At 59.2% G+C, this 21867-nt stretch overlaps 2 protein-coding genes across 16 annotated transcripts in view; one reads left to right on the top strand and one right to left on the bottom strand.

The window, feature by feature from the left end:
• The window catches only part of CHD5 (chromodomain helicase DNA binding protein 5), a 58146-nt gene extending 54084 nt beyond the window's left edge, over window positions 1-4062 (top strand). For 3 of the 5 annotated variants that reach the window (XM_038537767.1, XM_038537763.1, XM_038537766.1), the window contains 6 exons: window positions 971-1103; window positions 1535-1730; window positions 2570-2733; window positions 2859-2973; window positions 3054-3125; window positions 3720-4062. In XM_038537767.1, the coding sequence (XP_038393695.1) occupies window positions 971-1103; window positions 1535-1730; window positions 2570-2733; window positions 2859-2973; window positions 3054-3079 (634 nt within the window). In that variant the 3' untranslated portion in view covers window positions 3080-3125; window positions 3720-4062. The remainder of the gene's footprint in view (window positions 1-970; window positions 1104-1534; window positions 1731-2569; window positions 2734-2858; window positions 2974-3053; window positions 3126-3719) is intronic. The other 2 variants (XM_038537764.1, XM_038537765.1) reach the window with 2 other exon arrangements.
• Window positions 4063-7316: 3254 nt separating this feature from the next.
• KCNAB2 (potassium voltage-gated channel subfamily A regulatory beta subunit 2) overlaps window positions 7317-21867 on the bottom strand; it is an 85354-nt gene continuing 70803 nt past the window's right edge. For 7 of the 11 annotated variants that reach the window (XM_038537772.1, XM_038537768.1, XM_038537776.1 and 4 more), the window contains 10 exons: window positions 20908-20952; window positions 20175-20218; window positions 18958-19044; window positions 18094-18138; window positions 15282-15367; window positions 13464-13584; window positions 13120-13214; window positions 12171-12291; window positions 11668-11756; window positions 7317-7836 (listed from right to left, as the gene is read on the bottom strand). In XM_038537772.1, the coding sequence (XP_038393700.1) occupies window positions 7744-7836; window positions 11668-11756; window positions 12171-12291; window positions 13120-13214; window positions 13464-13584; window positions 15282-15367; window positions 18094-18138; window positions 18958-19044; window positions 20175-20218; window positions 20908-20952 (826 nt within the window). In that variant the 3' untranslated portion in view covers window positions 7317-7743. Of the gene's footprint in view, window positions 10605-11667; window positions 11757-12170; window positions 12292-13119; window positions 13215-13463; window positions 13585-15281; window positions 15368-18093; window positions 18139-18957; window positions 19045-20174; window positions 20219-20907; window positions 20953-21867 lie in introns of all 11 variants that reach the window. The other 4 variants (XM_038537778.1, XM_038537779.1, XM_038537775.1 and 1 more) reach the window with 3 other exon arrangements.

The following is a 21867-nucleotide window of genomic DNA, read 5'->3' as shown; positions in this document are numbered from 1 at the left end:
TTGCTCTGTCATTGTAGCAAAGGCAGTGATGGACGATAGTGATCCAGTGAGTGTGACCACGTTCCAATAAAGGTTTATTTAAAAAAAATTGGCCGGGGGCCAGTTTGGCCTATGGATCGTAGTTACGATTCCTGTTGTGGAGGTGAAGGTGTTTGGAGCCAGTCTGCCTGGGTTCCAATCCTGACTCTGCCCCTTGCTCACCGTGAGACCTTGGGCGAGATCATTTTATTGAGTTTCCTTGTTCAGTTGATGGCTCCAGGGGAGGATTGTTCCTTGTTCCTCGCCAGCTTCTGGGGCAGCTGTCAATCCTTGGGTCTCTTGGCCGCGAGGTCACGTGGCCATCTTCCCTGGGTGTCTGGGTGTCTGGGTCCAGATTTCTGGTTTTTTTTTAAGATTTTATTTATTTATTTGAATTAGCATGAGTGGGGGGTAGGGGCAGAGGAAGAGGGAGAAGCAGACTCCCCGCTGAGCAGGGAGCCTGACGTGGGGCTCCATCCCAGGACCCTGAGATCATGACCTGAGTGGAAGGCAGATGCTTCACTGACGGAGCCTGCCAGGTGCCCTAGATTTCCTCTTATAAGGAGACCAGTCACTGGATTCGTGCCCATCCTAATCCAGCGTGACCCCTTCTTAACTGGATTGCAGCTACCAAGACTGTTTCCGAACGAAGTCCCAGCCCCAGGTGTGGGTGTTGGGACTTGTTAGGATGAAAGGGTTCAGTCCCCAAAGCTCTGTTGCTCTTGGGGCTCCTGAGGGCCCCTGCTGGTGTTTGTTGATTGTCAGGTTGTCATTGTCAACCTGCTCACCTCTTGGCCAAGGTTGATGACCGACTGTCCAAAAGCACACAGCCTGGGCTGCTGCAGCTGGGATGCTGGCACCGGCTGGCATCGGCCTGGTCCCCACTCGCTCTTCCCTTCCCCCATTCCCTGCCCTCCACGGCTGGGTTTGCCCTTAACGGAGCCACACCCAGGCATGGCTATGCCCGCTGGCAGGACATCCAGAATGACCCAAGATATATGATCCTCAACGAGCCCTTCAAGTCCGAGATCCACAAGGGCAATTACTTGGAGATGAAGAACAAGTTTCTGGCCCGTAGGTTCAAGGTCAGTCCCAGCAGGGCCAGAGCCTGCGGGGCAGGGGTGGGGGGCTGTTGCTGCAGGAGGACAGGCTGCATGAAGGGGGCCTGGGGCAAGGCAGGACTGACTGAGCAGCAGCCCGGCAGCCCCCTCCTCATTTCCGTGGTCCTGGGCCAGGCTGTCCACCAGGGTTGTCCTGTAGTCTGCCAACAGTGTGCTAGGTCCTTGATCTGGGTCAGGCCCCACTGGGTGCGTGTCCCTGCCCCGGGGAGGATGGTGCAGAGAACCCAGATTGCGGAGAGTTCCGGGGCTGGGAGCTCTAAGAACAGCAAGGGTGGACTGATGAGCAGAAGAGCAGCTTCCCTCCTTCCCTTTCACCCATTCCCAGGCCCAAAGGGGTGGGTGCTGGTGGACGGGGGGTCGGGCTGGCACTCAGTCCCTCCTGCCACATCCCCCAGCTACTGGAGCAGGCGCTGGTCATCGAGGAGCAGCTCCGGAGGGCTGCCTACCTTAATATGACCCAGGACCCCAACCACCCAGCCATGGCCCTCAACGCCCGCCTGGCCGAGGTGGAGTGCCTTGCTGAGAGCCACCAGCATCTGTCCAAGGAGTCCCTTGCTGGGAACAAGCCAGCTAACGCTGTCCTGCACAAGGGTGAGTGAGCCTACTTCCTGACGGTGGGCCTACCTGCCTTCCTCCTGCCCTGTGGATCCTTGGCCTTGATGAGGGCACTATGGAGCAGGGGCCAGCCCCATGAGCCAGTCAGGGAGAGTTCAGCCCCTCCAGTCTCTGGACTCTGTCTCAAGGCCCTGGGCTGGGGGTAGGTAACACAGAAGTCTATTTGACTTACACTCTTGCTTATGAGGCCCTGACAATATGCTTTAAACATGTTATCTCTTTAATGCTTGTGATATCCTAAAGTGGTAAGGTTTATGGCCCCATTTTATTTTATTTTTAAAGATTTTATTTACTAGAGCACTAGAGACAGCAAGCACGAGTGGGGGGCAGAGGCAGAGGGAGAAGCAGACTCCCCGCTGAGCTGGAAGCCCCGTGTGGGGCTCAAGCCCAGGACCCTGGGATCATGACCTGAGCCGAAGGCAGACACTTAACCACTGAGCCACTCAGGTGCCTCTTACTGCCACATTTTAAAGAAAGGGACGTTCAGGCTCAGGGTGGTGAAATTAATTGCCCAAGATCTCCCAGGATTCAGACCTTTGACTCCTATGCTCCAGAACTTCTGGAAGCTCCCAGGCTGGTCAGAGGGACGGGGGAGCAAGGTCAGGCTCACACGAGAGCCTCTGGACCTGCTGAGCACTGCAGGTGCTCTGGGTGACGCCTCCCTGGGAGCTGGGGGCTGGTGGAGGGCCTGGTGGAAGCCTGGTGTTGAGGCTGGCTCTCTCCTGGCAGCCTTCCGGCCCCTGGGGAAAGGCTGCTTGCAGGGTGGGGAGTGTAGATGAGCAGCAACTCCTCTCTCCCCCCTTAACCTCCTGAAGTCCTGAACCAGCTGGAGGAGCTGCTAAGCGACATGAAGGCGGATGTGACACGCCTCCCGTCCATGCTGTCCCGAATCCCCCCTGTGGCCGCCCGCCTCCAGATGTCAGAGCGTAGCATCCTGAGCCGCCTGACCAACCGAGCTGGCGACCCCACCATCCAGCAGGTCAGGTTCGGCCCATGTGCCCTGGGCCCAGTCCCCACCACGCACTGTCAGTCCAGGGTGCCCTATGCTGGGGCTCGGGCGGGGTCGCAGGAGCGTGACCTCTCAACCTGGGTCCTTGCCTCCAGGGCGCTTTCGGCAACTCCCAGATGTACAACAACAACTTTGGGCCCAACTTCCGGGGCCCTGGACCGGGAGGGATTGTCAACTACAACCAGATGCCCCTGGGGCCCTATGTGACCGGTAGGTGCCTGTCACTTCTGGGCAGCATGTGCAGGGGCGCCCCCGGGGCCTGGCCTGCCCGCAGCACCCCGGCAGCCCAGCTTCTGTCTCTCCCGCAGATATCTAGCTGTCCGCGCGATTTCCCTCTGTTGCAGTGCTCATTTCCAGCTGAGGTAAGCCGGCATGGGCATGTTCCCGGGCCCTGATCCCCTCCTCAGGGTGGCAAGTCTTGGCCCTGCCAGGATCAGCTTGGATTCGCCCCTGGGTGGGGTCCTGCATGTCTGGGCGTGCGTGTGTTCACAGAAGTGAGCCCCAAACCCAGGCCTCACGGTTCTGCCTCCACTGCCCAGCTGGGTGGCAGGCACCCCAGGACCTCTACTCCTGTCTGGGGCAAGGGGGTAGCTCAGGTTCCGAGGGCGTAAGGGCTGATGACTGGGAGTAGGGAGCTCATTCCTCAAAAACTGCCAGTTTACTCAGGCCTCCTCCACGTGGACCAGTGCCCCCCTCCCCGCCCCTGAGTCCTGTCTGTCCTTGTAAGAACTGTGGCTTTGGGGTGGAGGCTTGGGGGTTTCCAGGCTGACCGCCCCCTCAGCACACTCTTCCTAGGGCCTCTCTGGCACCCTCAGTGTGACGGGGAGATCCTGGAGCTCCTTCCAATGGGAGTTGGCTGGGGCAGGTGGAGGGTGGGTGGCTGCATGGTGTTGGGTGCTCCCCTCTGATGAAGACCTGGCGCCTCAATGGGATGACCTGTAATCTGCCTCTTGCAGCCATGCCTTCCGGGCCACCTGCCCGACCCCCACAGGAGAGAAAAGCTCCCACCTTTTTAGGAGCCATGCCACCTTGGGACAGAAAGGGAAACTGAGTCATGCCACCACATGGGGGACGAGGCCCAGCCTGGCTGGGCTGGAGCCCGGAAGTGCCACCTCATCATATCGCAAGTGTTCCACCCAGCGTCACACCCACACCACACTGGGACGTGCCCCTTGGCCACCTTTGCCAGACAACTTCTTAGAGGAGATTTCATTTATTTGTACATCTTTTGCACTTTCTTATTGAAGACTTGAACGAGTCTGTCTTGATAAAAGTTGAGTGACGTATGGAGGGATGTAACCTGCAGCATTCACGTCTCTCTCTGTCAACGGGCTCCAGACTGCACGGGAAGATCCTAGAAGCCCTGCTGCTGCCCCGTGAACTCAGCCCGCCTGGGGAGCCCTCGGCGTGCCCCCCACCCCCACCCCGTCTGTGCTGCCTGACTGCCCGTGTTCTGGCCCCCTGCCCCTTGGGGCGCCCCAGTGCTGAATGGGTCAGGACTGGGGATGGCTGTCCAGCCCAAGGGTAGAGACCTTGGCTGATGCCCAGGGCAGGGAGTTTATTCTACCCCCTTCCTGCCAGGGCTGGAGACCACCAGGTATGTGCTATCTCTGTGGGCCCAACTTCCGGGGTTGGTGGAAGTTGGTATGTGGTATCAGCAGGTATGTGGCCCTGGCCCAGCAGGTCTTGCAGGACCTGGACTCTTATCACCAGCGGAGGGCCTGTGGTCCCTGCCCTGCTGCATGGCAGGCCACGGCATGTGCTCCTGGGAGGGAGGGGAAGAACCTGTGCGAGGGGCATAGAGGCTGCTAGAGCCTTAGTCTCGGCCTCTGAGGGCAGGGGCTTGCCCTCTGTTGGGGTGTGGTTAGCATCCTAGCAGAGAAGGCCACATTGGCTCTGGGGATGGCCCTGGAGACCCTGGCCCTGCCCTAGGAGGCCCGTCACACCCACCTCTAGATCCACACTCCCTGTTCAGTCTCCTGGCCACACCTTGGAGCCTGGACTTATCCCTGTCTTCCTGCCCCTGGTGGGGTCCTGACCTGGTCACTTGCCACCCAGGTTGGGGCCACGGCTGCCTTGCTGTGTTGTCGGATGGCGTGGAGACAGGGGCCTGGACCTGATGACCCCCCAGCCCTCCTAGCTGGAGCATCCCGGGCTTCCTGCCTTGTCTCCTGTGGGGAACAGCCACTGGCATCCCTCCTGCACTCAGCCAGTGGACTCCTGTGTGGCCCCAGCTGGTGGGGAGGAGTGGGCCAGGCCCAGGGGCTGTGTTTGATGCCTCCTCGGCGTTGGCTCAGCCTGGAAGGGTTTTCCCAGCCTTGGGCATGAGGCTTCCTGGGGAAGTACCCCGGCTGTAGAATCCAGGATGGGCCAAGGTGTGGGGGCCTGTCTTGGGAGCTCTTGGGCAACCGGCCAGCCCTCATGGGGTCCCAGGTGTCCTCTGTAAATGGCTCTCTGTGAACCCCTTGAGGGCTAGATCCCAAAGCTGCTCCATCTTGGTGTCCCCTCGCTTTGGTCTCAATCAGCACCTCCAAGGTTGACTCTGCTCTGGCACCGTGGTGGGCACAGGGGCGAGTATCCTGAAGGTGGCATGCTGGTTTCTGGGACATTGCCCCCTGGGAAGGGCAGGGTCACCTCCAGTCCACTCAGTTCCTGCAGTTCCTGCACGTGCCTGTGTCCTCTGGTCAGTGCCTCCCTGCAAAGGCTCCTGGCTCAGGCCACAGGCGAGGTGACCACATGAGCACCCCCCCCCCACCCGCCCTAACCCAGAGCCCTGTGACACACTCTCCCAGACCTCACTGGGCAGTCTTGCTTCTCCTGGCCACAGAGGATGGGTCTTAAGTGTCCAGCCAGGAGGCACACGGTAGGGCAGGGGTCTACATCTCCACTCTCTTGCCCCGAGGGCCAACAGTCCCCCTGTTGTCAGCCCTTCCTCCCAGGAAGCCTCCCTCTGTCCCCCGATCCTTGCTTCCATGCCAGGCCTCCCCTCGCCCTCCTCTACTGGGCCAGAGCTGGGTACCCACAATGGCCAGGTCTAAGAAAAGCTCAGTTCTCCACGATCTGCACCTGGAAGCCCGGGAGGGGGGTACTTCAGGCAGTTGGAGAGTGGGTTTCCGACTGGCTGGTTTGGGAGAGGAAATGGATCTCGGACTGTTTTCTTAGTTTATCAGTTATCTCCTGCCACAGGTGGTGGCGGGGAGCAGGGCATCCGCTGTCTTTGGCATCTCCCGGCTGGGTTTGGTTTGTGCTGCTGGCAGAAGGAGGGGCTTGGCATACAAGCAGAGTCCTAGAGCACCCGCCCGCATTTTTGTTTCCAGCCACCCTATTATTTATACCAGTACTGAGTAGGCTTTCTATCCAACCATCTTTGGGCCACAGTTTCAGAAAGCATTTCCCTCCAGGCTCCCAGGTGACAGGGGGAGCTTGGGCTGCCTGACCAGGTCTGGAGGGCGCCCCCACCCTTGCACACACCTGCCCCCGAAAGTGCATTCCACGTGAGGAGACCCTCCCTGCAAGCCAGCTTTGGGAGCTCCTTTGCTTTCTGGAAGTTATGACCATGGTCCTGCTGGTCTTCATGACTGGTCCAGGTGCCTGCCCTCCTGCTCTTCGGGGGTCCCTTTCCAGGGTCCTCTGGGGCCTCCCCGGCCCAGACTGTGGCTGGTCGAGTCTTGCCGCAGTGACACTGTAGCTCTTGCTCCCAAACGTCGGGTCCCAGAGCTCTTGAGGGCCTGCGAGGGTCATGTAGAGGGTGGGCTTGAGGACAGGAGTGCCTCCAGGGCTTGGTTGCGAGGCGGGGGTGAGGTCTTGGCCTGGCTGTGGCCTCAGGTCCCTCCCCACCCTGCCCTGAGCCTGCGGCTTGTCCTGTGCCCACCCCTGTCTCTGTTGAGGAAGCCGGCTCCTGCCCCATTTTCTATTTCTGGAAGTTTACAGGTTGTGGTGCATCAGCCCAAAGTCATTGGCTTTGTGTTTTGGGTTTTTTTCTTAGTTTTCAGATTTTTTTTAAACAAAGTATTTTTTTAGGTGCGATAACCCAGAAAGGGCCCGTTGGGTATGTGTGTATGTCCTGAACCCCTGACGTGGAGATGGGAGCTCCTGTGTGCCGGAGATGAGGCAAGGGTCCTGCCCTCTGTGCGTCAGAGCGTGGGGGTGTGGGGGAGCAGACCCCCACCCAGGTTGGCATCTGGCCCAGCCAAGGGGGCCGGGCCCCTGGGCCTGGGTACAGCTCCAGGCCAACAAAGGGGCCAGGGGCTTTGGGGAGAGTTGGGAGGGTCCCGGCCAGGGGGCTGGAGCTGGAAGCTGAGCCCCCGTGAGTGGCGACCCGTCCGGTCCCTGGCAGGACACATGGGAGGCCGGACAGGGACTGCAGCCGACACAATCCCCTTAACTTTGTACTCTGTGTGTGTGTCTTGGTTTTCTGTGTTTTAATAAATCCTTTGGGAAAGGATTCAATCAAAGTGTTTTCCTAGATTCTCACTCATCTAGGATGGGGGGGTGGGGTTGGGGGGTGGGGATGGAGTGTCCCCCAAAGCCACCTCCCACCGGAGAAGCAGGGCCTTGTGAGGCAGAGGGGGCTGGCTGGGAAAGGGGTGGTGCCTGACTCTCCCCCCTGCACCTCTAAACGCCAACACAACATGGTGTCAGGGAAACACTGAGCTCCCAGTGGAGGGGAGCCCCCGCCTCCCTGGGCCCTGGTCTCTGTACCCAGAGAGCACAGCAGCCTCCCAGCAACACAGCTTGTGTGTGTTGAGCGTGGGGGGTACCCCTGTCCCCAAATTACTTGGGCTGAGGGGGCCTCAGTCTCTGGTCCCAGTCTCTCCCCAGGACCCTTCTTCTCAACCCTACCCTTTGCCCCAGGGTCAGGATTCCGGGGGTGGGCGGGGAGCCCAGCTTTTTCCTAGCCTCCCTACTGCCAGCGGCTGGACCCCTGGAAATGAGAGGAGCAGAGAGCCGCAGACCCCCGACAGGCTGGGGTTTTATTTATCATTCCATAAATACGGTGGCTGAATCTCGGCTGGGTGTCCTGGGAGCGCGGGGCGGAAGGCAGTCTCTGCCTGCGGTGGGGAGTGCAGTTAGCTGAGGAGCCACGGTCGTTAAAAAAAAGGGGAGAGAAGAAAAGCGCATTATTTACACGACGGGGAAGGGGACAGAAGACGGAGTGAGCCCCTCTGTCATTCCTCGGGACCTCGGATTCGCACTGGATTTGGATGAGAGATGGTGGGGGCTCCGAGTGTCTGCAAGGGAGACCGAGCCCACCCAGGCCCGCAGCCCCCGGCCCAGGCCTCTGTCCTGCGTTGGGCACACCCAGAGGGCTCCCCAGGAGCACACTCTGCCTCGACGGGAGGGCCAGGGGCTGGCGGGCGGGCGGCCGCTGGGGCTCCGAGGGGCTGCTCTCGACCGGGGGGCGTCAGGCCAGCTGGCCCTTGACCCGCGTTGGGGCATGGCCGCTCCTCCAGGGCTTGCCTCCTATTTCCAGACTCAGGCTGCCCTTGGGCCCGCCTGACCCCCTCCCCCCACACCAGCCCCCTTCTAAGTCCTGGGGTGCTCCCCCAGGAGGCTGAGCCCTGTCCCCCCTGCTAGTGGCTGTGGAAAAACTAGGACACCTTGGGCCCAGGCTGTGGACTGCGCCCCAGGCTGGGAAGCTGCTTGGGTCCTGGCGACAGGCATTTCGGCCTCGGCCGAGCTCAGCTTTGAGGGCCCTTGTCTCCTGTTTGGCCAACATGTGGGCAACAGGGGCCTGGCCTTCCCAGCTGCGGCTCCTGGTGAGGGGGCCCCACTGCCAGCCCTGCTCTATCTCTCGGCAGTGGGCAAGCTCGGGGCAGCAGTGTGAGCACCCCCACCCCCGCCAGCTATCACTCTCCCCGCTGGAGGGTGGGCCATCTGGTCCCTCTGTTCAGCTGGGGCTGCCTGGCCCAAGTGGTGGTGGAGGGTGGCCACAGCTGGAGTGGAGGGGCCCTGCTGGGGTAGGCTCACTTCCTCCCCACCCCTGCAACCTGCAGCTTGTAGATTTGGTGGAGGTGATGCCCAGGGGCCTGGTGTGGGAGGAAGGGGGAAGGTTCTAGACTCCAGGGTCAGCACAAATGTCAGGAATGGAAATTGTCTGCCTCCCTGCCTCAGGCCTCGGCCCAGCCAGCACTGGCCAGCAGGCCCTCTGGGAATGGCAGGGAGGAGCCCCTCCAACAGCAGCTTCTTTGAAGGGCGAAGCAGGACCGGCTTGCCTGCTGCAGTGAGGGTGGGGATGGGGGTGGGGGTGCATCAGGTGGGGGTGGCCAGCGCTGTCGGCCCAGACCACCTGGACTGGAGGCACGTAGGCGTCCTTCAGAGTGGGCTCCTGGCTCCCGCCCCCACCGCCAGCAGAGGCCCATACCTCAGGACCCTGGGGGCTGGGACTCCTGGCTATAGGCCCCTCTCCCATGTTTCTGGGGCGGGGGCTGACAGTTCTGTATGTCCTTCCTCAATCTGTTCTAGGCCGGGAGGGAATGCCTAAGTCCAGCCATCCTGGCCTCTTCACAGGGTGTGTGCAGAGAGCCAGGGGTGGTACTGTTGCCTGTCTGCCTGGGGGACAAGCTCCGGGCACCCTGACTTGGCACCCTACCATGGGGTGCCTTGCCCCAACCTGATCTGAGGCCTTGAAGAAGGCACTGCTCCAGGGAGAGGCTCCCGGGGTCTTTTCCTTGATTGTGGGGGCCACTGCTAGATGTTCAGTCGCCCTAGCCCCTGGGCATGCAGCACACAAAGCCCTAGGGACCCACCCTCACTGAAAGGGCCTAAGGGTGGCCTCTCTGCATCCCTGAGGGCCACAACCCAGGCAGAGCAGAGTGGGCTGCCCTGCATGTGGTCAAACCCAGTGTCTAGCTACGGATGCACGACCTCAAGGCCTTCTGGGGTAAGGACAGAGCCCCTGGCAAGGAGGACAGTGGGGCCCTGGAGGGACCTGGGCTGGAGCCAGCTCCTCAGACCCCTCCCGTGGGCTTGGGGCTGCTCTGGGCACGAGGCTCATCAACTGTGTGCAGGGAGGCAGCTGGCAGGGTGATGAACTCAGACCCCCAAAATTCCCATGGGCCCCAAACTGATAGTGAATCCCCCTGGATCTCTGCCCCTGCCAGTAAGGGTGGGGGTGGGGGCCAAGGGACAGCACGGAAGGCCCCAGAGAGACCTGCTGGGGCAGGTGGTGGTGCTGAAGAAGGCGCAGAATGAATCTGAGGTCAGGCCCATCGTAAAATCCTGGGAGCCCTTGACAAGAGGGAAGTGGAGGGGGACCCCACTGGGGAGGCCCTGCCCAACATCCAGTGCCCCAGCAGAGGGGGCCACAGGAAGGGCCAGCCCTGGTTTCCTCTTTCCCACCCCCAACACCAAGTGGGGGTTCTCAGCAGATGAGAGGCCAGCCCTGCTGCCCCCAGGACACAGGCCAGGCCTGGAGGCATCTCTGGGAAAGGCGGAGGCTGGGAGCAACTGGGGTGCTTTCTTCTTGGAGGGGGAGTAGAGGCTGTAGGCGGGCTCGGGCGGGACCGCTCCAACATCCTGCCCCATCAACGCGGCCTCCCCGGCACGGATCTGAATTCGGTCCCGCGAAGCAGTGAATGGTGTTTTGCAGCAACTTTTGAGATCTTTTCCCCACGAGGAGGACATCTTGCCGTGATGTTTTCTGTTTGATGCAAACCACACCCCTGACTTGGCTTCAAAACGGCTTAAGCGAGCGAACAGAGAGACTAGGAGGGAAAGAGAAACTGTCCGGGCAAGCGGCCGGGGGCTTCTTAGGATCTGTAGTCCTTTTTGCTGTAGGGTTTATTGCCCAAAATACTATCAATCTCGTGGATAATGGAAGACGACAGTTTCGGAAGGACCTGCGTGCGAGGACAGGAGCTAATCAGAATCCCACCCGCGAGACTGGCCCGGCCTGTGGAGGAGGCTGGGTGACAGTCTTCGGGCCACTGCTGGCCTGGCCCGCCTCATCGCATCAGACTCTCGCCCAAGCAGGTGGGCACTAGGCTGCTTCTGTGTTCCACAAGTTCTGGGGCAGAGAGGAAGCCTGCCTGGGTTTATCTCTGCGCCTCAAGCTCCAGAATGCTCTAGAACAGTCTAGAAGGCATAAAATACAGGTTCCAGGGCCAGACCCCTGATACCTTCACCCCTAAACTACTTTTCCTAGCCTTCCATACTTCAACCAACAGCAAGGCCATCCTTGCAGGTAACGCAAGCCTGTGGGCAGCCTCTTCTTGTGCTCACCCTGGTCCCCATCCCGTTGGCCTCACAGTCCTGAACATCCAGGATCCAACCCTCTCCGAGGAGGCCTCCTGTCACTTCCCTGCAGATCTCTCCGTGCCCTCCTCCTCTTCCCTAAAGGCTTTCCTCCACTCAGCAGCTAGGGGGAGAGGGATCAGGCCCTCCTCTGCTCTGGAGCGGGGGCTCCTGCTCACCCAACAACCAACGAAGTCCCTAGAACCCTGGGCACAGTCCCCCCTTCCCCTGCCCCGCCCCTCTGCTCCAGGCCACACCCACCGGCGCCTCCTTTGCTCCCGGCGGTTCCTCCAGGGGTTTGCAGGTGCCACTCCTCACCCTTGGAGCCTTTGCTTACATGTCATTTTTTCAGCAAGCCTACCCCTGACCCCCTTCAGCCTGGACCACAGCACCACCTCCCTTCTGCGCCCACCAACTCCCCTGCCCTTGCTCTGGTGCTTATCACCTTCATATTCCAATTTCCTCATTTCTTGCATTCAGAGCTCACTGTCTGCTCTTCCAGAGCAGAACTTTTGGTGGCTCGCTGATGTAGCCCGGACACTTACAACAGTGCCCGGCCCATTGTAGGTGCCCAAGAACATGGGCTGGACGAATGACTGACTAGGACCTTGAGTTCGGTTCAAGGGCTTGGGGGTGACACATGCACATGCACAGAGCCCCCCAACTCACCTGTATTGCTCCAATGTTCTCCATTAGCTGGTCTGCGCTGGAAGCACCCAGGAGCACAGAGCTCACTCCCTCATTCCTCAGGCACCAGGCTGGGGCAGTAGAACCAGAGGTGAGGGAGACACACCCAGGGCAGGGGCCCTTCCTGGTTCTTCCCTGTCCCTAACTGGGCCACAGAGATCCAGCCTGTGGGCCATGGGGCTGAGGGTGCCCAGAAGGTCCCTGGCAAGCCTGCCGCTTGGCATGCTGGGTGGGGGATTTGCCGGGGATGGGGCTGCAGAGGGCTCTGGGAGAGGCCTGGTACCAACAGCGTCCAGGGGGAGAAGTGGACCAAGTGCTCAGGGACGACCCCCCACCCTTGTCTCCCCATGAATGTAGGGGCCCTATTACCTACTGGCTAAGGGAGGCAGTGGCCCGCCCAGGCACTCAAGGACTCCTGACATAGCCCCAGGGCCAGTACTCAATCCTTCCCCCTCCACCCCCACCCTCACCCCAGGTCCTGTTACCTATGGCTAGCTGGGGGAGTGTGCAGCCCAGACGCTCTGCAATGGCCTGCAGCTCCTTCAGCTTGGCCTGCTGGCGCCGGCCCTCCTCACTCAGGATTTTGTCCTTCAGCCACTGGTAACCCTGGTTGTGGAGGGTGAAGAGCACAGCCTACAGGTGAGGGCAGGGCACCTGGACCTCTGGATGCAGATGGCTGATGGCTTGTGCCAAAGCAGCATCCGCCCCCCTGCCTAACCGTGTCCCACTGCAGAACAGGCCCGGGCAGTCAGAAGCATGGGGCCTGTCTAGTCTGAAAGCGCAAGCCTGTGGGGCCCCTGAGCCAGGCAAAGAGCCTGGCAGCCTGGCGAGGAATGCTTTGGCCTGTGGCCCAAAGGTCTGGGGGAGCTGTGGTTTCACCTGCCCCAACCCACGGGATTGCAACGCTTTCCAGGGGACTCCCTGACTTTGCTGTGGATGGGGCAGGAGTGGGTGGACAGGCCATCCTGCCCTTGAACCCGAGGCCCGGGGCTCCGTGCAGCGGGATTTGCCCCGACCTGGGCAGGCCTTTCTCTGCCTGCTCCTCATCCCTCAAGCCCTGCATTTTGGGATCCTCCAGAGGTGTGTCTGTGCGTGGGGTCTTGTCTTGTCCCAGGAGACCTTCCCCGATCGACAAATGAAGCAGCCCTGCGGCCTCCAGCCCGGAGGTCTCAGTGTGGGCCGCGGAAGGTGGAGGGGCTACCTCGGGGCAGGGCCGACCCGAAGAGTCGGTGGACCCCACCGGGTTGTGAAGGTTGAATGGGGGCAGGGGGTGGCGAGGCAGGGGCAGGGCCTTCTCCCCGCGGCAGCCCTTCCAGAGGCGGGATGTGGTCAGCAGGGCTCCAGGTTCCCGCGCCCTGGATCCGCCCCCACAGCCCCCTCAGTGCGAAATGCCTGTGGCCGGCCATAGCCTCCCCGGCCTGGCCGCTCGGTCACCTTCAAGGAGGCTCTGGAGTAGGGCGGGATGCCACTGTCGTACTTCCCGGAAACGATGCCGCAGGCCAGGGGGGACCAGGTCATGGCGCCCACTCCTGGGGGAGGAAAGCCAGGCGAGGTCAGGCCCAGGGGCCCGAGGGTGGGAGGGCCGAGGGGGCGGAGCAAGGGAGGGGGCGGGGCCACGGCGGGCCGGGCCGAGGGGCGGGGCCACGGAGAGGGAGGGGCCGGCGCGGAGGGGCGGGGCCACGGAGAGGGCGTGGCCGGCGAGGGCCAGCGAGGGGCGGGGCCACGGAGAGGGCGGGGCCAGCGCGGAGGGGCGGGGCGGGGCGGGCGGGGCAGCCCACCTATCTTGTGGAAGAGCTCGGGCAGCTGTACCTCCACCTTCTCCCGCTGGAACATGTGGTACTCGGCCTGCTCGCAGATGGGCGGGATGAGGTTGAACTGCCGGGCCACGGAGTAGGCCTCCTACGGATGCACACAGGGCCGTGGATGGTCCCTGTCGGTCAGGGGTCTGGGGGCTGCCCGCGCAGGAGGGGGCAGGAGACAGGAAACAGCTGGTGCACCTTCTCTCCCCCCGCCCACCTCTGCCGGCAAAGGGGGGTGCTCTACAGCTGAAGGCATGGGGGAATGCACAACCCAGTAGTGAGCCTTGGGTTTGGGCACTTGTTGGCTGGGGTGCCTTGGGCAAGGAGCTTGCCCCTCTCTGCCTCAGTATCTCCATCTGTCGTGAGGATCAGTGAGCCAGCGCTGTTCACAGCCTTCAGGACAGTGCAGGCCCTGTTTTTATCATGATCATTACTCCAGGGCTCCAGCCCTGGGAGGATGGTGGCAGTGGCAGGAAATGCAAGGTCAGGAGGGGAGAGTGGCCGGCATCAGCCCATTTCTGGAAATTGGAAGTCAAGGCCTGGACTCTGCAGACTCTCCCTCCACTCCCACCACATGGGTGTGAGCCAGGGCCGGTGTCTCCAGACGGACTCCTGGGGAAGCCCTGCCTGCCAGCCCAAGAGGCCCTTTCTCCTTTGGTGTGAGACTCAGCTACTGCATCTGTAAAATGGGGATAAGACACTGACACCTCAGTGAGCCCTGTGCTGGCTCCAGGCAGCCTAAGAAAAGTGCCAAATGCTCATTAATGCTGCAAATGCCAAAGGCTGATTAAAATCACAGGCTTCCAGAATTGTGTTGAACTTGAAAATTCTGATTTTTTTTGATGAAGCAGAAATCCAGGACTCATTAGAGGAGAAACACCCTCCCAAGGACACCAGGGTGTGGGGAATTCTGGGGGGAGGCTTGGAAGCAGGGGTGGCACGTCAGCCTTGGAGACAGTCCAGGGAAGACCTGGTCCCCAGGCCTCTGCTCTCCAACCCCCTGGGCTCCCAGTTGCCTGCCTCTGAGCACAGCACCACCCTGCTGACTCTGTGGGACACCCAGAAATATGGAGAAACATCTGCAGCCCTCTGTCTCTATGGCTTCCTGGGGGGAAGTGACAAAGGAGGGGCTGCTTCCCCAAAAGTGCGGGTAAGGGGAAACATCACAGACTATGAGATGGAAGCCGGGCTCCTGGCAGCGGCTCACGTTCTGTACAGCTTGAGGATGGACCTCAGTATGAGCTGTGTGACCTTAGGTGTGTTACTTAACCTCTCTGTGCCTCAACATCCATATCTGAAAAACAGGACGACAGCAACACTCACCTTGTAGGGTGTTGTGAGAATTAAACGGGAGTTGGTCCACAGGAGCCCTCAAATCTAAGGGCAACTGGAGGGTCACAAAAGCTCAGTGCAAGTGACTTGCACTGTTACTGTTGCTGAGCGCAAGCTGAGCTCCTCTGCTAAGAGCTTCACACCTGTTCTCCCAGATAGTCCTCAGAACAACTTCCTGGTGGGGGGGCTAGGTCCTCCTAGCAGTTTTGTTCCACAGGCGGGGAAACCAAGGCTCAGAGAGGTTAAGCCATCTTCCCAGGGCCACACAGTGCTGGGATTCAAAGTTAAAAGCCTCGCCTACAGATGTAGCCGCCACATATCACCATATTGTCCCTCACTTAGTACCTAGTTATCTGTGCCACTGGGGCCAGGGGCACCGAATCTGCCAGAGTCCAGGTGTTCATTCCTAGAAGGGTTTAGGGAGACTACGCCCCAGGACACACATACTCAGTGAGGTCACCCTACCATGATCTCCATGGAGCTCCAGCGCGACGTGCCCCAGTACATGGCCATCCCCTGGTTAATGACGTGGGTCATGGCGCGCACGGTCTCTGTCAGGAGAGAAGCAGAAACTGCAGGTCGGGGGTGTGGTGACTGAGGGGCCTGGGGCCCAACCTGGGGATATTCTGCAAATACAGGTGGGGCACCGGGAGGAGGGGGGAGCTGCGAAGATGTCTTGCAAGCAGTGTACTTCCTCTCCAAAGTCGGGTGTGGCAAGGGCTGTCAGGGACCACAGGAAAAAGTGAACCACGAGCCAAGAAGCTGGTCTTGAAAATAACTTTCCCAAAGAGTAACAAGTCCTATGGGATCTTTGAAAAATGGGTACTAGATGGACTGCGGCCTTTCTATGGCAGATTGGAGAAAGGAGGGGGGAAAAAGGTGAGATCAGAGAACGTGGTTTTAGACTCTTAAATGGGGTGGACTCTCTAGTTTGGGGAAGAATCAGATTGGGAAAAGGCAACTGTGTAAACACAAGTTGTTGCCTGTTTTAGTTTCCTGCATCGATCTAGAGCATTGAACAGAGCGGTCATAGGGCATCTTCCAGGATAAAGGGCTGGTGGGGGTACCCTGGATGCTCCCAGAGGCAGGGGGTATAGCATGGCGCTCACCTCGCATCCTCCAAGAGCCAGAAGTAGACACAGAAAGCCCTGTTTGTTGTATCTGCCCTGGATTCTCAAACCAACCCAGTGGCAGGCAGGGGACCCTCACCCCGGCTGCATCACAAATTCTTCCCAGGACTCAAAAAAATTTTGGAGAAATAAAAATCCGCCAGTCACAGTCTTCCTGCTCCCATGCCAGGCTGCTTCAGTCCACGGGGATGTTGTGGTTTTTGAAAACAGACTTGGCCTCAAATTTAAAAATCTCAAACGTCTCTTAGCTTTGTGGGGAGAAGGGCTACCCCCTCAGATGCCTCCCTGATCCCATACAGTGCTTGCAAGTCCCACTGCCAAAGCCAGGGCAGGAAGTAGGGCCGAAGAACAGGTGTCTCTAAAAACGAAGCAGCAACCTTGACCCCTGGAAGTCCCATCTATTCCCAGGTGGCTTGCTCCTCATCTGCTGCTGAGATGGGGTGGGGGGCTAGGGTCCTGGAAGACTGGCAGGGGGTGGGAGAGGAAGAAAGGAGAAGGCAGGCCTTGTTCCCAAAGCTTCCCCTAGGAAGGCACAGGCCCTCCAGCACTTTCTCCCACAGAGGGCAGCACCTCTGTTTTTTGGGGGGTCACCCCTCCTAGGTTCTCTGAGCCAAGGTCCCCTCTTTCAGTGGGTTCGCCTAGGACCCCTGCAAAACCATGCCTGGGCTTCCAGGCCTGCAGGCCAATCCTGCCCTCTCCTTCCTTCCAAGATCAGGGACTAGGCTCCTTTGTGCCCATCCTCGGGAGGGGGGCTGGCGGGGAAGCTGGAACCCCGGTCCTGACCTCTGGCCAGGTTGGACTGCCAACACCACTCAATGCGAAGGAGAACCACCCCTGTGGGAAGGGTCGAGGGTCCCAGGAAAAGATCTCCCCACACCCAAGCCCAAGCTCAGGCTTCTGGCCAGCTGTCCTCATCACGTTCTTTAGAAACACTCTCAGCCCCCTACCCCCACCCCCCGTGACCATGCAGCATAACCACTGATTCTTTTCAGCCAAGGCTTAGGCCCACATGCCAGAGAGGGAAGTGGAGGACACCCCCGTTCGCCAGCCTGGCTGCCTCTCCTCACCGGGGAAATGAGGGCCAGGACATGATGCACTACACTGCCCCTTCCATGCAGGGAGGCAAGGCCACCGGGGCACGAGCTCACAAGAGCCTGCAGCTGGCCTGAGAGAGAAGGGGTTCTAGGCAGTGGCTGGCTGGGTGTGCAGCCCACACACAGCACTCTGTGCTTCTGCCCTAGCCCATGTCAGTGGCCCTAGACACAGGGATAATTAGGGAAACTGTCCTCCACCTCAATATTTAATGCTGTGGAACAGAAGCAGGACCAAATCCTTATAGCTGCTGCCAGAACCCACAGTACCTATCCCCTGGTCACAAATAATACATGGGAGGGGTCAGGTGGCAGTGCCAGTTGGCAGACAGGAGCCCTTCCATTGTGGGTCACAGCCTAGCTCCCAGGGAGGCCATGGCCTGGCCTGGGTGTGGGGTCCTGGGGAGGCCCTTAGCTTAGGGGTGGGCAGAGCCGAGGCTGCACAGCACGGAATGAGAGTGGCAGGTGGCCAGTCCTGTCCAGGGAACATGAGCACCCCACACACAGCCCTGATGTTCACGGTAGAGCCAGCATGCTGTGAGTGGGCAGCTTGCCCACCCATGTGTGTTGCTTCTGCCTGAGGCAGGAGCTTAGCAAATGTGACCTATCAAGCTAAGACTTGTTGGAAGCCACGTGTTCTGGGGTCCCTGATCTCCCCAACCCTCTCCCAGACCATCCAGGGTCAAGGTTTCAGGCGCTGATGGCAGCATCCGCAGATCAAGAGGAGCCCTGGCAGACAGACAGCCGGCCCCGAGGATAACCACCGCAGTGCCAGGCAGGGGAGGGGGGCGTGGGTCATGCACAGGGGGTGGGGGTCAGGGTGGGGGAAGGATGAAATGACAGCACGGGCCAGGCAGGGGGGCGCGGGTGGGGGCTCCACACCGCTTGGCTTTTTCCTTCACTTGCAATATGTTCTCATAGGGCACTTATTTTTCCTTTATGCATTTTATGGAGAAGTTTGTCTTGGGGGAAAGAGAGTGGTGTAAATAAAACCACCATCTCATAAAATGCAGCTTGGACACAGAAGTCAATTGTCGGGCTAAGGGTACTGTGTACCTTCTATGATGAATGTCCTTGACTTGGAGGAACTAAATGGGTCCCCTGGTGATAAAGAAAGATTTAAAGAGACCAGTGTTTATAGCTGTGGGAACACGGAGAGGCACGGTATGACACAGGGCATGGGGGTTGAGGCACAAATCTCCTTCACAGAATACTTGTTCGGTTAAAAAAACCCCAAAAAACCAAAAACAACAAAAAACACCAATCCAACCACACACACCGCATACACATATATATACACACATGTGTGCACGGTGTATATATATATGTATATGCATATATATATACACATATATATAGACAAATGAAGAAAAAAATAACTTGAGCACAACTTAATTTTCCAAATCCCTGAAGCAGCAAAGCACAAATGAGAAGTCTGGAGCGGGAAGTTGGAGAGGGGGGTGGGGGTGGGGGCAGAGATCGCAGGGAAGAGGAGAATAAATAAGCGCCAAAGAAACCAAAACTGCTTTCCAAAGCCCCACGCGTTGTTTTTTCTCCTCTAAGTAACCGTTTATCCCCCAGAGCAAAAGGCCCCTGAAACCTCCCCTCAGAACGCAGGGCGGGAATGTGATTGGAAGGAACACAGCAGTTGCAAAGAGCCATCGTATTGTGACTTCATGTAGCTACAAAATACTAACAGCTGAGAGGGGAGAACATTCCACACAGTTCTAAACCCAGGAGGGCAGGCGTGGAACCGGGCAGCGGTGGGGGGCGGTCAGCCTGGAGGTGTCGGGGCGCACCTGCGGGTGCTGCGGGCCCTCAGAGCCCGCCCCCACCCCCGCCCCTACCACCCGCCGGTGCCCTGTGGCCCGGGGTGTCCCCGCGGGGTCCCGGTGGTGGCAGCAGCCAGAGACAACCTACCTTCCATGGGCGTGTTGGGGTCCGGGCGGTTGGCAAACACCACGTCCACGTACTCCAGCTGCAGCCGCTCCAGGGAGGCCTTGAGACCTGCGGGGAGGAGTCAGAAGGGGCCGTCAGCATCTTCACAGACCTTCCCGGGCACAGGGGGCTCAGGGAGCAAGAGGAGAGAGAGACACGAGGCCCGTGGTGCCGGGAGCTGTGGGGCGGTGTGGGACACATGCGGGCACAGGCCACCCGAGGGGAAGGGAGGACTGACGTGGGCACCCCCAAGTGGGTGGTGGTCGGTTCTCTAGGCCCAATGCTCTGTGACTGAATGGAGGGGTGACTTGTGACTTCCTAGGCCCCCTGGTGGCCCTGAGGTGATGGGGGGCTGCATCCACGTCCCTGCGCCAAAGGCACAAGTCACGCAGCAATGGGTCAGAGTAGAGTTGCTGAGCCAAGGGCTGGGGCCCGGTGTGGGCATCTGGGGACCAGAGCCCCTTTCTCATTGGATTTTTAAAGGAGCGAGTGTAGGGGCACCTGGGTGGCTCAGCAGTTGAGCGTCTCTCTTTGGCTCAGGGGGTGATCCCGGGTTCTGGGATCGAGTCCCACATCGGGCTCCCCACAGGGAGCCTGCTTCTCCCTCTGTCTTTGCCTCTCTCTGTGTGTCTCTCATGAATAAATAAAATCTTAAAAAAAAATAGAGAGGAGCGATTGTATTACCTTGATGACAATGAGCAAAGGTGGAAAAAGCAGGAAGACAATGCAATAGTGGGATAAACCAGACCACCTACTCGACCTCCCTCCTCTCTCTCCATTCCTGTGTGAGGATCCCCCCCGCTGTGTCTGACATGCATCCTCCACCCCGGGGTTCTTCCCCGTTCCCCAAAGCTCCTGAGGTGGACACTCTTCCCACACCCATTTTACAGATGTGGCCACAGGGGCTTGGGGAGGTGATATGTCCCCTCTCAGGATCACCATTCGGCACAGGGTTGCAGCCCAGGCCTGTCCTGTCTTCCCCGAGACAACGCTGCCCATCTGAGGGTGCCAGGGGCCCTGCTCTCATGCCTCGGAGCCTGGGTGGAGGGAGAGGGTGGGACCAGAGCATGGGTGTCTGTAGGCTTAGGCCCCACGTGCGTCGGCGGTGGGGTGGGAGACCTTGGCCTTCTTCACTTGTGCATCTGCAGGAGGATGCTGTGGGTTTGGGGGGCCATGTGGGGCCAAAGCGCCCCCCTCACCTTCTATTATGTGCTTCCTGGAAAGGCCCCTCTCGGTCTCCGCTCTGAAAAACAGGATGACAGTGTGTGTGATGTTGTAAGCGGTTTTGGGGGAAAATGTTTATGATTCGATGTTAGGCAAAAAAAAAAAAAAAAAAAAATAGGTCAGTGCATGTCACGTGCAGTCTGATTCCAATTGGGATAAACCACAAGGCTATGGGGATATGCTCATGCAGGCTGGGAGGAGGGTCGCTGCTGCCTGGCTGTCCTGGGGGAGGAGGGTGGTGGTGGTGGTGGGGTCTGCATTTCAGTTTGTTCTTCTGTTTCCCTTGGATTTTTTTTTTTTTAATTAAGAACGAATTGTATTTACAATTCCTATGAAGCTGGTTTTTCCAGCCTTGGAGAGAATGTGGGGCTGGACCCCTAGAAACTGGCAGGGATGGCCAGGGAGGGTGGAGTGCTGTAGACAGTTCATGAATTTCCTGTGTTTTCTAGAATTTCTAGAATGTTACCTTTGTAATCAGAAAAAAATCACAGATCCACTGAAGTAAAAATAAAAATCAACCAAAGTTTGAGTAAAAGGACACTCAGCCAAAGCTGCTTTTCTGGAACGTGATGTCAACAGGGATGGGCACCAGCCAGGGCAGATGGCTGCACACAACTCCCCCAGCCCCCCTCCAGGAGCCTCCCGAATCAGGGGTTTCGGCTTCTGGACCTGGCCCCGCCGGGGAGCATCGCCTGCCAGTGCACTTACTTTCCTCCCCAGAAGATCTTGGTGGTGATGACCAGGCTGGACCGTCTGCAGAACAGAAGAGAAGGGGTGTGACTGGACGTGGCTTGGAGGGGCACTGGTCTTCAGCTTTCACAGAGGGTCCTGAATCCCTTCCCATTTGGGAGCATGGGGATGTGAAATGGGTACTTCTCGATTGTTCCATGTTGGTGGTGTGCAAGTCCAGGGTCCTGGGGTTCCCCATAGAGTCAGGAGACAAGCCACAGATGTGACCAACTCACTGTGTCACCCCAAGTCAGGCAGTGGGGGCTGGGAGACGATGAGGTCTAGTGTACTGGAGCCCAGGGCAGGAGATATTATGTAGACTTGGCCTGGGGAATGGAAGCCGCTGTCCCTGCTCCCGTGGGTTTTGTCAGGGAGGAAGCAGGTGCAGGAGGACGCTCCTGGGAGGTCGAGAGTCAGGGCTGCAGCACATGGAGGAGCTTCAGTGAGGATGGAAAGAGGCGAGGGGGCCCAGCAGTCCTACAGGCTTTTAGCCCTGGGAGAGCTGGGTGGCCCTGAGGGAGGGACAGTTGGGTGAGGCAGGATCCTGGGTGTGAGGGAGTTGGGGTTTGGGTGATGGAGACCCCACAGGGAGAGGAATGGATTCAGGTCTCCTGCTGCAAACCCAGGAGAGGCAAGCACTGCCGCCTGTCTGGTGCTGGCGGGATGGTGGGGTGATGGTGGCCCCTCCACATCTGATGGAGAATGTCCTCTGTGGGAGTGCCTTCCTCCCATGGAGGGGTGGTGGCGCTCAGGAAACGGCTCCTCAGAGCCAGAAGCTGTGTACCCCAGGAGCTTCATGTCCCGGGGGGTGACTTAATATGTACCTCCCCCTGTATTCTTCTATGACATAATCAGGGCCCTCAGTAATATGTGCAATTTCCTTGAATTACAGAGTGAGGGGGAGTTTGTTTTATGATGAACTAGAGCCGAGGAGAAACA

This window comes from Canis lupus, chromosome 5 (genome assembly GCF_011100685.1).
Source record: "Canis lupus familiaris isolate Mischka breed German Shepherd chromosome 5, alternate assembly UU_Cfam_GSD_1.0, whole genome shotgun sequence".
Lineage (NCBI taxonomy): Eukaryota > Metazoa > Chordata > Mammalia > Carnivora > Canidae > Canis > Canis lupus.
The sequence above is the reverse complement of the archived record's forward strand: the minus strand, read 5'-3'. Positions and strand labels throughout refer to the sequence as shown.